This window comes from Filicampus tigris, chromosome 8 (genome assembly GCF_054856515.1).
Source record: "Filicampus tigris isolate MCC_2025a chromosome 8, RoL_Ftig_1.0, whole genome shotgun sequence".
Classification (NCBI taxonomy): domain Eukaryota; kingdom Metazoa; phylum Chordata; class Actinopteri; order Syngnathiformes; family Syngnathidae; genus Filicampus; species Filicampus tigris.
Window position 1 is genome coordinate 12,285,990 of NC_141224.1, and position 13,476 is coordinate 12,299,465.

The following is a 13,476-nucleotide window of genomic DNA, read 5'->3' on the forward strand; positions in this document are numbered from 1 at the left end:
TTCTGTACGCTATGTTTGCCTGGTATTAATGCAGTGGATTTCCCAGAGCTCGGTCTCGCTGCCTGTCGTGACCCAGCTAAACTGCATGTGAACATTGGCTGCCTTTTATTGTTCTTAAAAGGATCTGCTTGCACATTTTTCCGAAATCCACTGAAATCTGCTCTAAGCATTTCAACTGTAAAACTTATGAAATGTACCAATGTTGCCAGTATTGCTCCAATAACCAGCAACTAGGGTGCACAATTTATAACATACAGCAGCTCAACCCTATGAGTTTCAAATGATTAACGCCTCTGGTATGAACAGTAAAGACATTTGTCCTCTGGGGTTGGTGTCATATGTCAACATAATCATCCGATAGACAGATAGATAGATGCTTAATTTATTCCTGTGAAGTAACTGATAAATTAAGTTAAATTCATTTGATTAAAAAAATGAAAATAAACAATATTTACTGATGAAGCAAATAAATATGATATAATACATTTGAATTCATAAGTGCAGCCCATTTACCATTTGCATCTGTTGTTTTTATTTCTTGACTTTAGGACATTGAGGTGCTCATGTCGGAGGGGAACAAATCTCGCACTGTGGCAGCTACCAACATGAATGAGGAGAGCAGCCGATCTCACGCCGTCTTCAGTATTATTGTCACACAAACACTATACGATCTACAATCTGGGGTGGGTCTTTTTGACTCTGTCATGAGGACACAAAGTGATTCGCGAATGTATTGACCTTACAATTGACTGGGTTCATTACCAGAATTCTGGGGAGAAGGTGAGCAAGATGAGTCTGGTTGACCTGGCGGGAAGCGAACGGGTCTCCAAGACGGGAGCTGCTGGGGAGCGACTAAAAGAAGGAAGCAACATCAACAAGTGAGTATATTCTGAGATTAAAAGATAACACGGGCATTGGACACATCATTAGGTACAACTGCACAGTACAAATGTCACTAGAACTATAGAGAACTTTTTCACAAATTCTGACTCAACAAGACAGAAAGGACCACTTTTGATTAAAGAATGAAGTCAACCCAAACATATTTTTTTCAAGAATATGTTCTATGCAGGCCCACTAGTTGAAACAAGGCATTCTGATGAATATTACGTTTGTGGAATATAAATTAAGCAGCAAAATCTAGTCATTTCAGGGGGCGGCCATTTTGTCTCTTCTGTCGACTGAAAATGACATCAGAGTTGCTCAGGGCTCATATAACAACCAATCATGGCTCAGCTTCAGGAAACAGGTGAGCTGTGATTGGTCGTTACATGAGCCCTGAGCAGCTGTGATGTCATTATCAGTCGACAGAAGTGACAAAATGGCCGCCCCCTGAGATGGTTAAAATGGGTGTATTTTGCTTCTTAACTCATATTCCACAAACGCAGGATGCCTTGTTTCCACTAGTGGGCCTGCATAGAACATACTCTTGAAAAAAATATGTTTGAGTTGACCTCCGCTTTAAATATTAGTAACATATTTAATATTGTGGTGGTTGTTTGAAATCTCTTGATTGGTGAACTTGTGGCTTTAAGTGGAACTTCGCGTGTGGTTGTAGGTCCCTGACCACTTTAGGTTGTGTGATTTCTGCACTGGCTGATCAGTCTGCAGGAAAGGGGAAGGCCAAATTTGTGCCTTACAGAGACTCAGTCCTCACCTGGTTGCTCAAGGTTTGTACCCCACGTAAAGCTGCCTTTGATGTTAGATGTTGTCATTTTGACACTCTTTCTCTTCAGGACAACCTTGGTGGGAACAGTAAGACGGCTATGATAGCCACAGTGAGTCCAGCGGCAGACAACTACGAAGAAACTCTTTCCACTCTGCGCTACGCCGATCGAGCCAAGAGGATCGTCAACCACGCGGTCGTGAACGAAGACCCCAACGCCCGCATCATCCGAGAGCTTCGAGAGGAGGTGGAGAAGCTTAAGGTTCAACTGTCTCAGGCTGAGGTGAGATTTTGTACCCGACAGAAGCTTGCCTGGAACACTTTGCCCTGACGTGATCCGGATCTGCTGTCAAGTCCTTGAAGGCTCCCGAGCTGAAGGAGAAGCTGCATGAATCAGAGAAACTCATCATGGAAATGACCGTCACTTGGGAGGAGAAGCTAAGGAAAACTGAGGAGATTGCCACGGTGTGTATATATATATGTATATGACATATAATATTCATTAAATAATCCCACTGTGCTCACAGGGAAGTCATACTGTTTTTACAGGAGCGCCAAAAGCAACTAGAGAGCATGGGCATCTCTCTGGAAACATCCGGGATTAAAGTAGGCGAAGACAAGTGTTTCCTGGTCAATCTGAATGCGGATCCTGCCTTAAATGAGCTGCTCGTTTACTATCTAAAGGTACTCATTTTACTGATAGAGGTTTCAGGTGGTCAGGTCAACTGAGTAATGTCACCGCAAAGGTGCTAGCAGATCGATTTGTATGTGTAAAAAACACACAGTTACACCTGTAAACTTGGCTAACCTGTGTGATTTGCTTTCCATTGGTCACATGCAAGGTGTCCAAACTGGAATATTCTTGTGAAATTCAGAGGAGAGGACGTGTTAAATGCTGGAAAGCAGAGGCTTGTTTTGATCATCCATCATCATCCATTGCATCATTGAAAGTCAGAAGCACCTTAAGTGTTTGTTGGCGGTCTGATTTCTAGTTGGAGTTTCCTTCCTTCCTTCCTTCCTTGTTTTTATAAGACCTGAGTAACTCGGGTGGAATGTGTTAGAAGCTTTCATTTAAAGGGGAAGTCAACCGAAACATATTTTTTTCAAAAATATGTTCTATGCAGGCCCACTAGTTGAAACAAGGCATTCTAATAAATATTGCGTGTGTGGAATAAGGGTTAATCCTTACCCGGGACGGCCATTTTGTCACTTCTGTCAATTGAAAATGACATCACAGTGTCTAAGTGCTAATTTGGTAACCACCAATCACAGCTCACCTAATTTCTAAAGCTGAGCCATGATTGGTCTGAGCCCTAGTCTGTGATGTCATTTTTAGTCGACAGAAGTGACAAAATGTCCGCCCCCCTGAGATGGCTAAAAGTGGGTTGATTTTGCTGCTTAACTCGTATTCCACAAACGCAATATTAATCTGAATGCCTTGTCTCAACTAGTGGGCCTACATAGAACATATTCTGGAAAAAAATATGTTTGGGTTGACCTCATCTTTAAGGTGAAAAGCTTTAACATGTCGGCAGCACAAGTGGTGGAGCTCGTGTGCCTCACAGCTCTAAGGTTTGAGATTTTGAATCTCGATTCAGGCCTGCCTGCGTAATTTGCATGTTTTCCTTTTGATTGTGTGATTTTTCTCCGGGTACTTTGGCTTCCTTCCAATTCAAAAGAACATGTTTTTTTTAGGTTAATTGAAGTCTGAATTGCCTGTGGATGTGTATGTGAGTGTACAGTGAATGCTTGGTAGTCCATATTTGTCCTGTGATTGGCTGGCCATCAGCCCAGGGTCTACAGTACACCACGTCGTGCCCAAAATCATCTAGAATTGGCTCTGACTCTGCAACCCGGTTGGTTGAAAATAGAAAATAGATGGATGAATTTAACATACCTTAAAATGGCACTTCTGAAGATAGATATATCTTAGAAATTAACAAAGATTTTGTCTACAATTACTTTCACTTATCTGCTTCACATACTGGGTTTAGGTGTTTATTTTTCATGCATTCTATTTTATGTGTTCAGTTGAAAATGTTGGCTAGTTAAGTTCTTGAGTGAAGGCAAAATATTTTTTTTCCAATAGCAGCTGCCAAAGTCAGAAACACCTCATAAGCCAGGGAGTCTTATTTTCAATGTGATTTGAGTATTTTAAACAACCCAGATATTTCAATGATCCTGTGTGGCTCAGAAAGATGAAAGCAACTCGCAAGACAGACCTGTAGGCGTGTGAGGAAGCGCCCTGCGCAGCGTACAGAACAACAGGCCTTTGTCTGGGTTCTGGAGGCCGGGCCTGCCATTTCAATGTGGAATGACCACGCTAATGTGAAATGCGGTAGTTTGTACAGGCTTGGACGTCCTTTGAAAAAGAAGATGTTTGTCAAACAACGCCCACTCGCGCAGTGAGAGCGCCGCTCGTTTCCTTTTTCTTCTTTTACTTTGGCCTGATGTTGCCCCAGTTTTATTCTTGCAGGCACCGTCTTGTTTTCTCATTTTGTCACGACAAATTAGGCCAAACATGGGGGAGATGGACATAATTCCTTTCGGGCCTGCTGTTATCGTTTCCTTAATATGTCTTCCACCTGTGTGTAGGAGCGCACGCATGTCGGTGCTGACACTTCTCAGGACATCCAGCTGTTTGGGATTGGTATCCAGCCCCTGCACTCTATACTGGAACTGTGCCCCGATGGTGATGTCACCTTGATGCCCATAGGGAACGCCCGGTGAGCTGCAGTAAAACTACTACTACTTTGTCTGTTGACGCTTCACATGAGCTCATTGTCGAGGAATTCTCTGCTTTGATATCAAGCATGTTTCCCCTCCAACGGCAAATGAATTGTTCAACCTCCGTTAGTTTGTCTCCTGAAAGGATGCAGATAATAATCCTACTTGACATTTTCTCTGCAGGACCTGTGTGAATGGAACAATGATCGATTCTTTGGTTCATCTCTGGCACGGGGACCGCATCTTATGGGGCAACAACCACTTTTTTAGGTGCGCCACACTTTGACTTCAAACCTAATATGATGAGTTGGGAAGCTAAAAATAAAATCTGTCACAGGATCAATTTGCCAAAACGAAAGCGGCGGGACCGTTTGAAGGAGCTGGAGAGGGCTTCTCCTCGGGACAGCTTTGTGGAGGCGGATGTGGAAACCGCCAGTGAGGCATCGTCTGAGCAGGACTACAGCTATGAGTTTGCCCAAATGGAGGTCATAATGAAGACTCTGGGAAACAATGGTAATTAGGACAATTCTGTTTCAGCTCTCAGGCTACAGTACATTTCTGTAGCCAACAAATAGAGGCCAAAAATTCCATGCCTGAGACTCTTCATTTTTTCTATTTACTCCCACCATATCATAGCATTTTTTTAATGCCTGTAAAGTATTTCTCATCAGGCATGCGCCAACTTTGGGTCCTCTGTGTTATCTTGACTGTGATTTGTAGCCACCCAATTAAAGGTTTGCTAGTTTAACTTTTAGAGTTATAGTTAACCACCATGTGTAAAAAAAATAAAATAAAAAAAACTAACAAAAAACAATGGCCACAAAACGTAACGTAAATCGACAGAATTGCTTAGATTAGTTGTTGCCTTCTTTCCAACTTGGGAAAGTGGCCTCTTCTGCCACTTAGAAAAGATACAAAGATATTACCCTAAAACAGCCTAACATTGTAATGACTCAATTTCATTTAACATTTTAGTCATTAATATTTCATTAAAGTTATTTGCAGCCATACATTTAAAAGCTGTGGTGATCAACTCTGATCAAGGTGGAATTTGTGGAGCACATTTTTGCTAGCCCAGAATACGAAGGGCCATTAAATTTCACTCAAATACTGTCTGGCTAACTGTTGTAGCAGATAATTCATGTTGTGTCTATAGACTACAGCCAGAGTGTTATGCATTTGTATACATATGTTATTTCCTTGGCAACAAAACAGAGAAATTGACAGGGCGATTTGGCAGGAACACAATTAAACAAATTCACCGTAAAGGATTATCGCGCGACATGTTGACTTCACATTTAAAACACATTCATGATTGTATTAATTCATCACTCTTAATTGAATATGAATGCTGGAGAAATGAGTAACAAATTCTGTTTTTCACAAAGTACCGTCTAATCTACAGTGGGTATAAATAGTCTATACACCCTTATTCATTTGCCAGGTTTTTGTGATAACAGAGATAAATCGTTTCAAAACTACTTCAAGCAGTAATATGACCTATGCCCTGACTCTAGTGATTGTTTTTTTTTAAAGCTTTTTAAGAACGGAAGTCAAAATAAATAACTGAAATAATGTAGTTGCGCAATGTGCGCACTGGGATTTGGCTTGGCTCAGAATTAATCACATTCAAACTTATGTTAAATGGGAGTCAGCACACATCTACCACTATTTAAAAGTGCCCCTGATTAACCCCAAATTAATTTCAGATGTTCTGGTACGATTTTCTTGACATGATTGCTTTCTAGCAGAAGCCTGGGGGCTTTAAGTGCTGCTAACACTGACTACTGTTTCAAACTGTTCATTATTCTTTCATTCTTCCATACTCAATGAACAAAAAAAAGCCCCAATGAGGCTACTACCACTATGCTTTACTGATGCCATGCTCTTCTGTATTTGATCAGAAGTGTTGTGTTTGCATCATACATTCCTTTTGGAATTAAGGTGAAAAAGTTGCATTTAAAAGATTTTGTTAGTTACAGTGAAATCAAGGTAGATCTTTTTGGCCCTAATTCTTTGCTCCATAACCTGTATTTGGTTCAAACACAACACTGTCCATCATAAAACAACACCTTTTTTTCAGCTGCTGTCTATGTGGGCTGACTCCCAGTGTTTGAGTTTGAATGTGATTGTTTTATTCTGAACACAGCCACACCCCATTTATAAGAGGGCATAACAATTGCGCAATCACATTTTCTCAGTCATTTTTACTCCCCCTTTCAAAAAGATTTTTAAAAAATCAATTGAATTGTACAGGTTACTGGTCACTTTAATTGTGGAGAAAGTTTGCAAATGTTTGGTCTTGGTCTCATTTTTTTTAATATCATAACAACCTAGCTTATTAAAATGAAAGTCAACGCAAACATTTTTTTCCAATAATATGTTCTATGCAAGCCCACTAGTTGAAACAGGGCATTCTGATAAATATTGCATTTGTGGAATAAGTGTTAATCCACTCGTTTTTAGCCATCGCTGGGGGCGGCCATTTTGTCACTTCTGTTGACTGAAAATGACATCACAACTGCTCACAACGACCAATCACGGCTCAGATTCAGAAAACAGGTCAGCTGTGATTGGTCATCGTGAGCAGTTGTGATGTCATTTTCAGTCGACAGAAGACAAAATGGCCGCCCCCAGAGATGGCTAAAAATGAGGTCATTTAGCTGGTAATTTACAATCCACAAACGGTAAATTAATCAGAATGTTTCAACCAGTGTGCCTGCTGGGAACATATTCTTGAAAAAAATTACACTTTATATATCCACTGCATAATGCAATAATACCACTTTTCAAATGACAGCAACAACAATTGATTTTAGTTCTTCAAATATATTTCTTTATCTTATTTTGTAAGTTGTAAACAACACTCGTGCATTGCATTTTAACGCACCTGCATGTGGTTTTCTAGACCCCATGCAAAATGTGGTCCAGGTTCTGGAGAAGCAGTACCTGGAAGAGAAGCGCACGGCTCTGGAGGAGCAAAGGATGATGTACGAGCGGGAGCTGGAATCTCTTCGGCAACAACTTTCTCCCGAGAAAACACAACAGCACCACCGCAGCAGCAGTGACCGCCTCACGTTCCAGACGCACACAGCGCACGGCAAGCTGCAACTGTGGACAGAAGAACGGTTGGTCGTACACAAACATACAAGATATACTACATGAGCTAGTACAATAGTTTGTATAATATCTGTCTTTTCATGACTTGTTATTTAATACAGAGTACTATATATTGCATTTCTAAGTAGGACAGTCCATTACCGCTCAGCTAGTTTTTCCCATGCTCTTATCCCATAATTCGAGGTTCCATCCCATCTTAAAGCGTGAGATACTGCAACACAGTGTTTAGGGTAGTGAGTAATGCAAAATTACGGCTGTCCTCATGAAGTGAAGATAACCGCCTCTTAAAAGTTGCCACTGGAAAGGCTTCAGTGAAGTGAAGCTCTGGGTCACATTCAAGGTTCTGGTCAGGTCAAACCATGAAATGAAACATTGCCACAAGCAGCATTCTACTGCATGTGTCCTGGATTCAGTCGCAAAGCCTCCTTGTGCACCAAGGGAAAATTCCAATCCTGCACACTTCACCACTGACTCGTTTTGATTCTCTTTTGAGTTTTTGTTTTGTTTTAGTTTTTTTTTGGCTCATTATTGTTGGTCAGCTATTGTGGATAAGATCTCTTATAGAGGTCGCGCTGCCAGTCCACACAACAGTTTTCATACACAGAGAGTTGTGTTAAATGGTTTCTGATACAATAGTACCAAAAAGACAGTTACAGTAGTTACAATAGTGTTTTATTGCATCTCAGTGAGTAATGTCACTGTCAATTTTCTCCATCTCAGCACAGAAATCAGATGTTTTCGTCTTCCAAAGAGCAAAATCTGTGCATATTGATGCACCACTGACTTTAAAGGGGATGTCAACCCAAACATTTTCTTTACAAGAAATGTTCTATGCAACCCCACTATTTGAAACAGGCACTCCCATTTATAATGCGTTTGTGGAATATGAGTTAAGCAGCAAAAGCCAAACATTTCTAGCCATCTCAGGGGGCGGCTATTTTGTTACTTTCTGTCGACTGACTGCCATGTTTAGACTCGTGATGGCGCATAGAACATATTATTGCAAATAATAATTTGGTGTTGACTTCCCGCTTTTTTGATGTCTGGGTGTCATTTTAGTACTTAACATGTAATGATGAGCATTCTTTTATGGTCCTTTATCATTATAATTGATTTTATAAGTTACAGTAAAAAGATGGGAATTGTAACTCAATAGTAAGAAATGATTTGAGTTGTACTGCATTTGTACTTGGACCGCCATTTCAGGGTGCCCTGAAAATGAAAACAAAAAGTTCCTTTACTTTTGGAGTGCAACATTGGATGAAGCTTTATTATGCTAAGAAAACATACACAGAGTTAATCCCTTCCTTGTTTCTTCTTGAGTAAATGATGTTTCGTCTTCGTCTGTTTGTGTGCGTCAGGGATGAACTTTTCCGACAGAGTCTTTCTCGGCTCAGGGAACAGGTTCTAAAAGCCAACACCCTGGTGCGAGAGGCCAACTTTTTGGCAGAGGAGATGAGCAAACTGACTGACTATCAGGTCACACTTCAAATTCCTGCAGCCAACCTTAGTGCGAACCGCAAGGTCAGTCAATTGAACCGCCGCCAATCAATCACTCTCTTTCACGTGCTCAGGCCTATCTAAGGTGTTTTGTTTTCATTCAGCGTGGAGCCATAGTGAGTGAGCCAGCCATCCAGGTGCGCAGGAAGGGGAGGGGAACTCAGGTGTGGACCATTGAGAAGCTGGAGAACAAGCTGGTGGACATGAGAGACCACTACAGGGACTGGAGGGAAGGCTCAGAGGAAGTGGTAAGAAGCAGAAGACTGAAAGCAGGAGAGTAAAAAAAACAAGTTTTGTTCATGAAATTGTGTTTTTTTTGTGTGTGTATTTACAGTACAGCAAGGCAAATGGCAAACACTGCGACCCATTTTACGACGCACAAGAGAACCACAACCTAATAGGAGTGGCTAACATTTTTCTGGAGTGCCTTTTCCATGATGTCAAACTGCAATATGCCGTTCCCATCATCAGCCAACAGGGGGAGGTAGTACAGCAGCATTAATAGCCTAATAAACAAGAATAACATCCACTTGATGTTTTTTTTTTTGTTTTTACACTGGATATTTGTTTGTGTTTTTGTGTGCACAGTTAGCAGGAAGGCTGCACGTGGAGCTGATGCGGGTCAGCGGTTACGCGCCCGAACGCCTTTGCGGTGGAGACGACTCCTCCGAAAATTCCAGTGAGAGTAGCTGCTACGAAGTCTTGGACACCAACGGAGAAATTGTCCACATGGCCAAGAGGCTCATTATCAGGGTAAAAGCCACATCTTTTGAGAACCAGCCGCATGACTTCTATAGTGTCACAACTTACGAGTGACCTAATTTACGAGTTATAAGCCTTAAGGCCCTGATGCACCAAAACGACGTTCACCAACAGTGACAGACGCTTACCCCCTGTGGCGTCCGGCCGGCTGTCGGCACGTCACGCTTGCAAACAGACAGCGACGCTGACCATTAAAGTACCTTCTGCGCATGCAGAAGATGTAATACCCTACCATACCATCGGCGGCGGTAGTCACCATTTCTCATGGTTAGAAAACTCCAACCGGAAAGCTGTTGGCCGGGGGCGGATTATAAAAACGTAAACAATGCATTCAGCTATATTCTTCGCTCACGATGAACTCCCACACGAAGAAAACCATCACGTTCTTGACACGGTATTGTGAAATACTTACATTGTCAACCCTCACTCTTGTACTTGTAAGAAGATTAAGGCAGCGGAGGCGTGCTTTGTCACTTCACGTTGGTGCTCCGCGTGCTGATTTGCTAGCTAAACGCTCCCAAGACGCTTACAGACAGGTTACAACACTACGACGGTGGCCACTACACCAATCAGACGCCGCTTAAAGACGCTTAACGACCTCCGAGGTCGGTTTGGTGTATCAGGGCCTTTAGTATGGTCGATCATTTTCTGCGAGTCAAGCATTCAGTTACGAATGAGGTTCAGATACACTGCTGCTTAATTCGGAAAAAAAAGTACAGTTCTTATAAAGATGCAGTAATTACACAAAATAAAACCCGTTTATTACTTTTACATTTTCTTTTCTTATTATTTTTAATCTCATTGGGGGTTTTTTATACCTGGTTAAAACTTAATAATAAATATTAACTAACAGGCTGTGAGTATTGCACATAATAACTATGCAGTAGTTTGTTGTTTTGTTTGTTTTGTTCTTTGAAAGAAAATAAATAAAAATTAATTGCAATAATAGGTGTCAAAAATGATGCTTTTGGATCGGCTGAAACACATTAATGGACTTTAATTCATTTAAATGTAAATTTATTTAATATACAGTGGTGATGCCATTTATTAGCCTGTCGATGGCGTTTTACATTGTGGGTTAGCATTAAGCTAACAGACCTAAAGGCAAAGTTTTGTGATTGATTTGAATACACAAAGTATAGTTCTCTTTGTTTGATGTTTAGTTTGACAGTAAACTTCAACTTGTGAATCAAGGTACCACTGTTCTCCAGTGTGTTGGCTTCATGCATACTATTGTGACATTACAGGTTCGCATCAGGGAGGCGACGGGGCTGCCCCTCAACCTGTCCAACTTTGTCTTCTGTCAGTACACCTTTTGGGAACATGGTGAACCCACAGTGGCCCCCCCAATGGTGAGCCCGGACAGACCTTCCCCTCGGAGCCCAGATGCACAGTTCACTGTCCAGTTTGACCACTGCAAGGTGAGAATGACCTGCTTGCTGCTTTTTACCTCCACTTCGGCTTATAGCCATTTTAAGCTTTGGCAGAGGTCTCCAAGTGTGCTATAGTGACACAAGCGCTGTTTATGAAATCAACTAAAGCCTCGGTCTTGTTTTTTTTTTTTTTTTTTTGCAGGACTATGTTGTACATGTTACAGATGACTTTCTGGAGTTCATATCAGATGGCGCGTTGGCAATAGAGGTATGGGGCCATTGCTGTGCTGGGAATGGACGCTCTCCGTGGGAGTTAGACGCGCTGGAAGCCAAGACTCAGACACTCCGAGACAGGTACGTACAAGATGAGTTAACGCCGATGGATAAACATGGAAGAATTTGTACGCGTCTCTAACTTTGGTGCATGTTCCATGAAGGTGGAGCGAGGTGTCTCGCAGGATCGAGCTGTGGGTCTCCATCCAGGAGCTCAATGAACAGGGAGAATATGCCGCTGTGGAGCTGCAGCCTGGAAAAGACATCAGCACGGGAGGGGTTTTCCAACTGCGGCAGGTCGGAGAAAAACAGAAAACATTGTGACTCATGTAATTATGTAAAAAAAAAAGAACACATTTAAAAAGTAAGTGCCAGAAGCACCACACTGAGGTTGATCTGTCCAAGCAGGGCCACTCTAGGAGGCTGCATGTCAGCGTGAAGCCGGTCCAAAAGTCAGGCACTCTGCCTCTGCTGGTGGAGGCGATGCTGTCTGTCTCTATCGGCTGTGTGACGCTGCGCTCCTCCAAATTGCAGAGACCCCTCGACACCTATCAGGTCTGTGAGACATATTTTTACTGGACACGCATATGACACTGAGATGCTGGCAAAGTAGGATATCAATTTTGTATTCAAAAGAAACATTTCAGTTCATATGCTAAGCTGCTAACCAAACTTGAGTATTGAGGGCAGTTCATTTGTTTCGGTGAGAGAGAAATTCCCTTGAAAGCTTTGGTTTGAACAAAGAGACACAAACTCTCTATAAACTCGAACAAGGAGTGCCACAAGTTAAGCTTTAGTTTGGTATTTGTTAGTTTTTACATTGTAAACTGAGTTTGTAAAGTTGAGACCTTAACAGACTGTGATTCTGCTGTCATTTTTAGGTTAAGGTGCTGATATTTCCAATATGTATCCTAAATCTGACCAGTTAAAAACAGCATGCTAAAAAGATTGTTTTTGTACGTATGATTAATCTATTGATACAAATCAAGTATAATCCTGACAAGCATAGGCCAGATATACTTGAATGTTTGTATACTTGGCACGAGAAGCAAATATACTTACCTAGAATTTGAAAAAAAGTTTTCTGATTATTTAATTTTTAATGGGTGAGCTAATACAATTTCTAATAATAGTTGAAAATAAATATGCAAGCAGTGCAGTACACTTGAATAAATGTATTTTTGTAAGGAAATTTGCATGAGCTATAAATTGTTTTGAGCTGTCAGCTGCCCCCCTCTATACACACACACACACACACACACACACCCACGCACACACATACCTAAGCACACATCTGACAGAGTGTCTTCTCTCCTGCCAGAGAGAGGTGCAAGACGATATGGATAGTTATCAGGTACCCTCATCCTGCTGTAACTTACCCCGCAGCATGAAGGATCACGTGTTTGTGACAGGGCCCCTTGCTTGAGGGCCTAAGAGGGAGGAGGACGAGGGCTGTGCCTCTCCCGACTAAAAAAGAAAAAACCAACACCGTTGCTTTATTAAACCAAACACACACAACGCTGTAATAACATATCATAACGACCATTCTTTGGCAGCCAAACACAGCTCCACCCGACGCTGACATGGCCAGTCGATATGCACACTAATGCTACTATTTGCTTGCCATTACTGAAGAGTTGCAAGAACAATACACGCTATCTAAACGCTTGTGTTGCATGGCGGACACTACTTTGCATGGGGGATGAGCACTGATGTCAGAGGTGTGATGTGCTTCGGTTTTGAGTTGGGTTTTTTTTTTGCATTCTCTCAAGTTTGTAATGGAGAATTTGCCACAAGGTGCTCAGGTGGCATTCTGAGTGGCTGCTGCATGTGTGTGAGTGTGTGTGCGTGAATCAGTGTGAGAAAAGGGTTGTATAGTGTTTTTTTTTTGTTTTTTTTAATCTGACCTTAATCATTTTTAGCTAGACGCAAATCTTTGGTGTGGGAGCTCTTTTCCAGCATTGTCTTTTGGCCTGTATGAGATACAGTATTAACAATGGGGGTCTAAAAGAGCATATATGGCCACCATCAGGTGCATCTTTGTCCTCATATGGC

General features: G+C 41.7%; 1 protein-coding gene across 6 annotated transcripts in view; it reads left to right on the forward strand.

Annotated features, from left to right (window-relative positions):
- kif13a (kinesin family member 13A) overlaps positions 1-13,476 on the forward strand; it is a 47,607-nt gene that overhangs the window by 22,345 nt on the left and 11,786 nt on the right. For 5 of the 6 annotated variants that reach the window (XM_086038021.1, XM_086038022.1, XM_086038027.1 and 2 more), the window contains exons 8-26: positions 549-683; positions 766-878; positions 1,559-1,670; positions 1,737-1,949; positions 2,021-2,131; positions 2,216-2,350; positions 4,262-4,392; positions 4,577-4,663; positions 4,731-4,906; positions 7,302-7,521; positions 8,875-9,037; positions 9,118-9,261; positions 9,348-9,497; positions 9,602-9,766; positions 11,023-11,196; positions 11,351-11,502; positions 11,586-11,718; positions 11,830-11,976; positions 12,743-12,775. In XM_086038021.1, coding sequence (XP_085894147.1) covers positions 549-683; positions 766-878; positions 1,559-1,670; positions 1,737-1,949; positions 2,021-2,131; positions 2,216-2,350; positions 4,262-4,392; positions 4,577-4,663; positions 4,731-4,906; positions 7,302-7,521; positions 8,875-9,037; positions 9,118-9,261; positions 9,348-9,497; positions 9,602-9,766; positions 11,023-11,196; positions 11,351-11,502; positions 11,586-11,718; positions 11,830-11,976; positions 12,743-12,775 — 2,694 coding nt within the window. The remainder of the gene's footprint in view (positions 1-548; positions 684-765; positions 879-1,558; positions 1,671-1,736; positions 1,950-2,020; positions 2,132-2,215; positions 2,351-4,261; positions 4,393-4,576; positions 4,664-4,730; positions 4,907-7,301; positions 7,522-8,874; positions 9,038-9,117; positions 9,262-9,347; positions 9,498-9,601; positions 9,767-11,022; positions 11,197-11,350; positions 11,503-11,585; positions 11,719-11,829; positions 11,977-12,742; positions 12,776-13,476) is intronic. The other variant, XM_086038026.1, reaches the window with a different exon arrangement.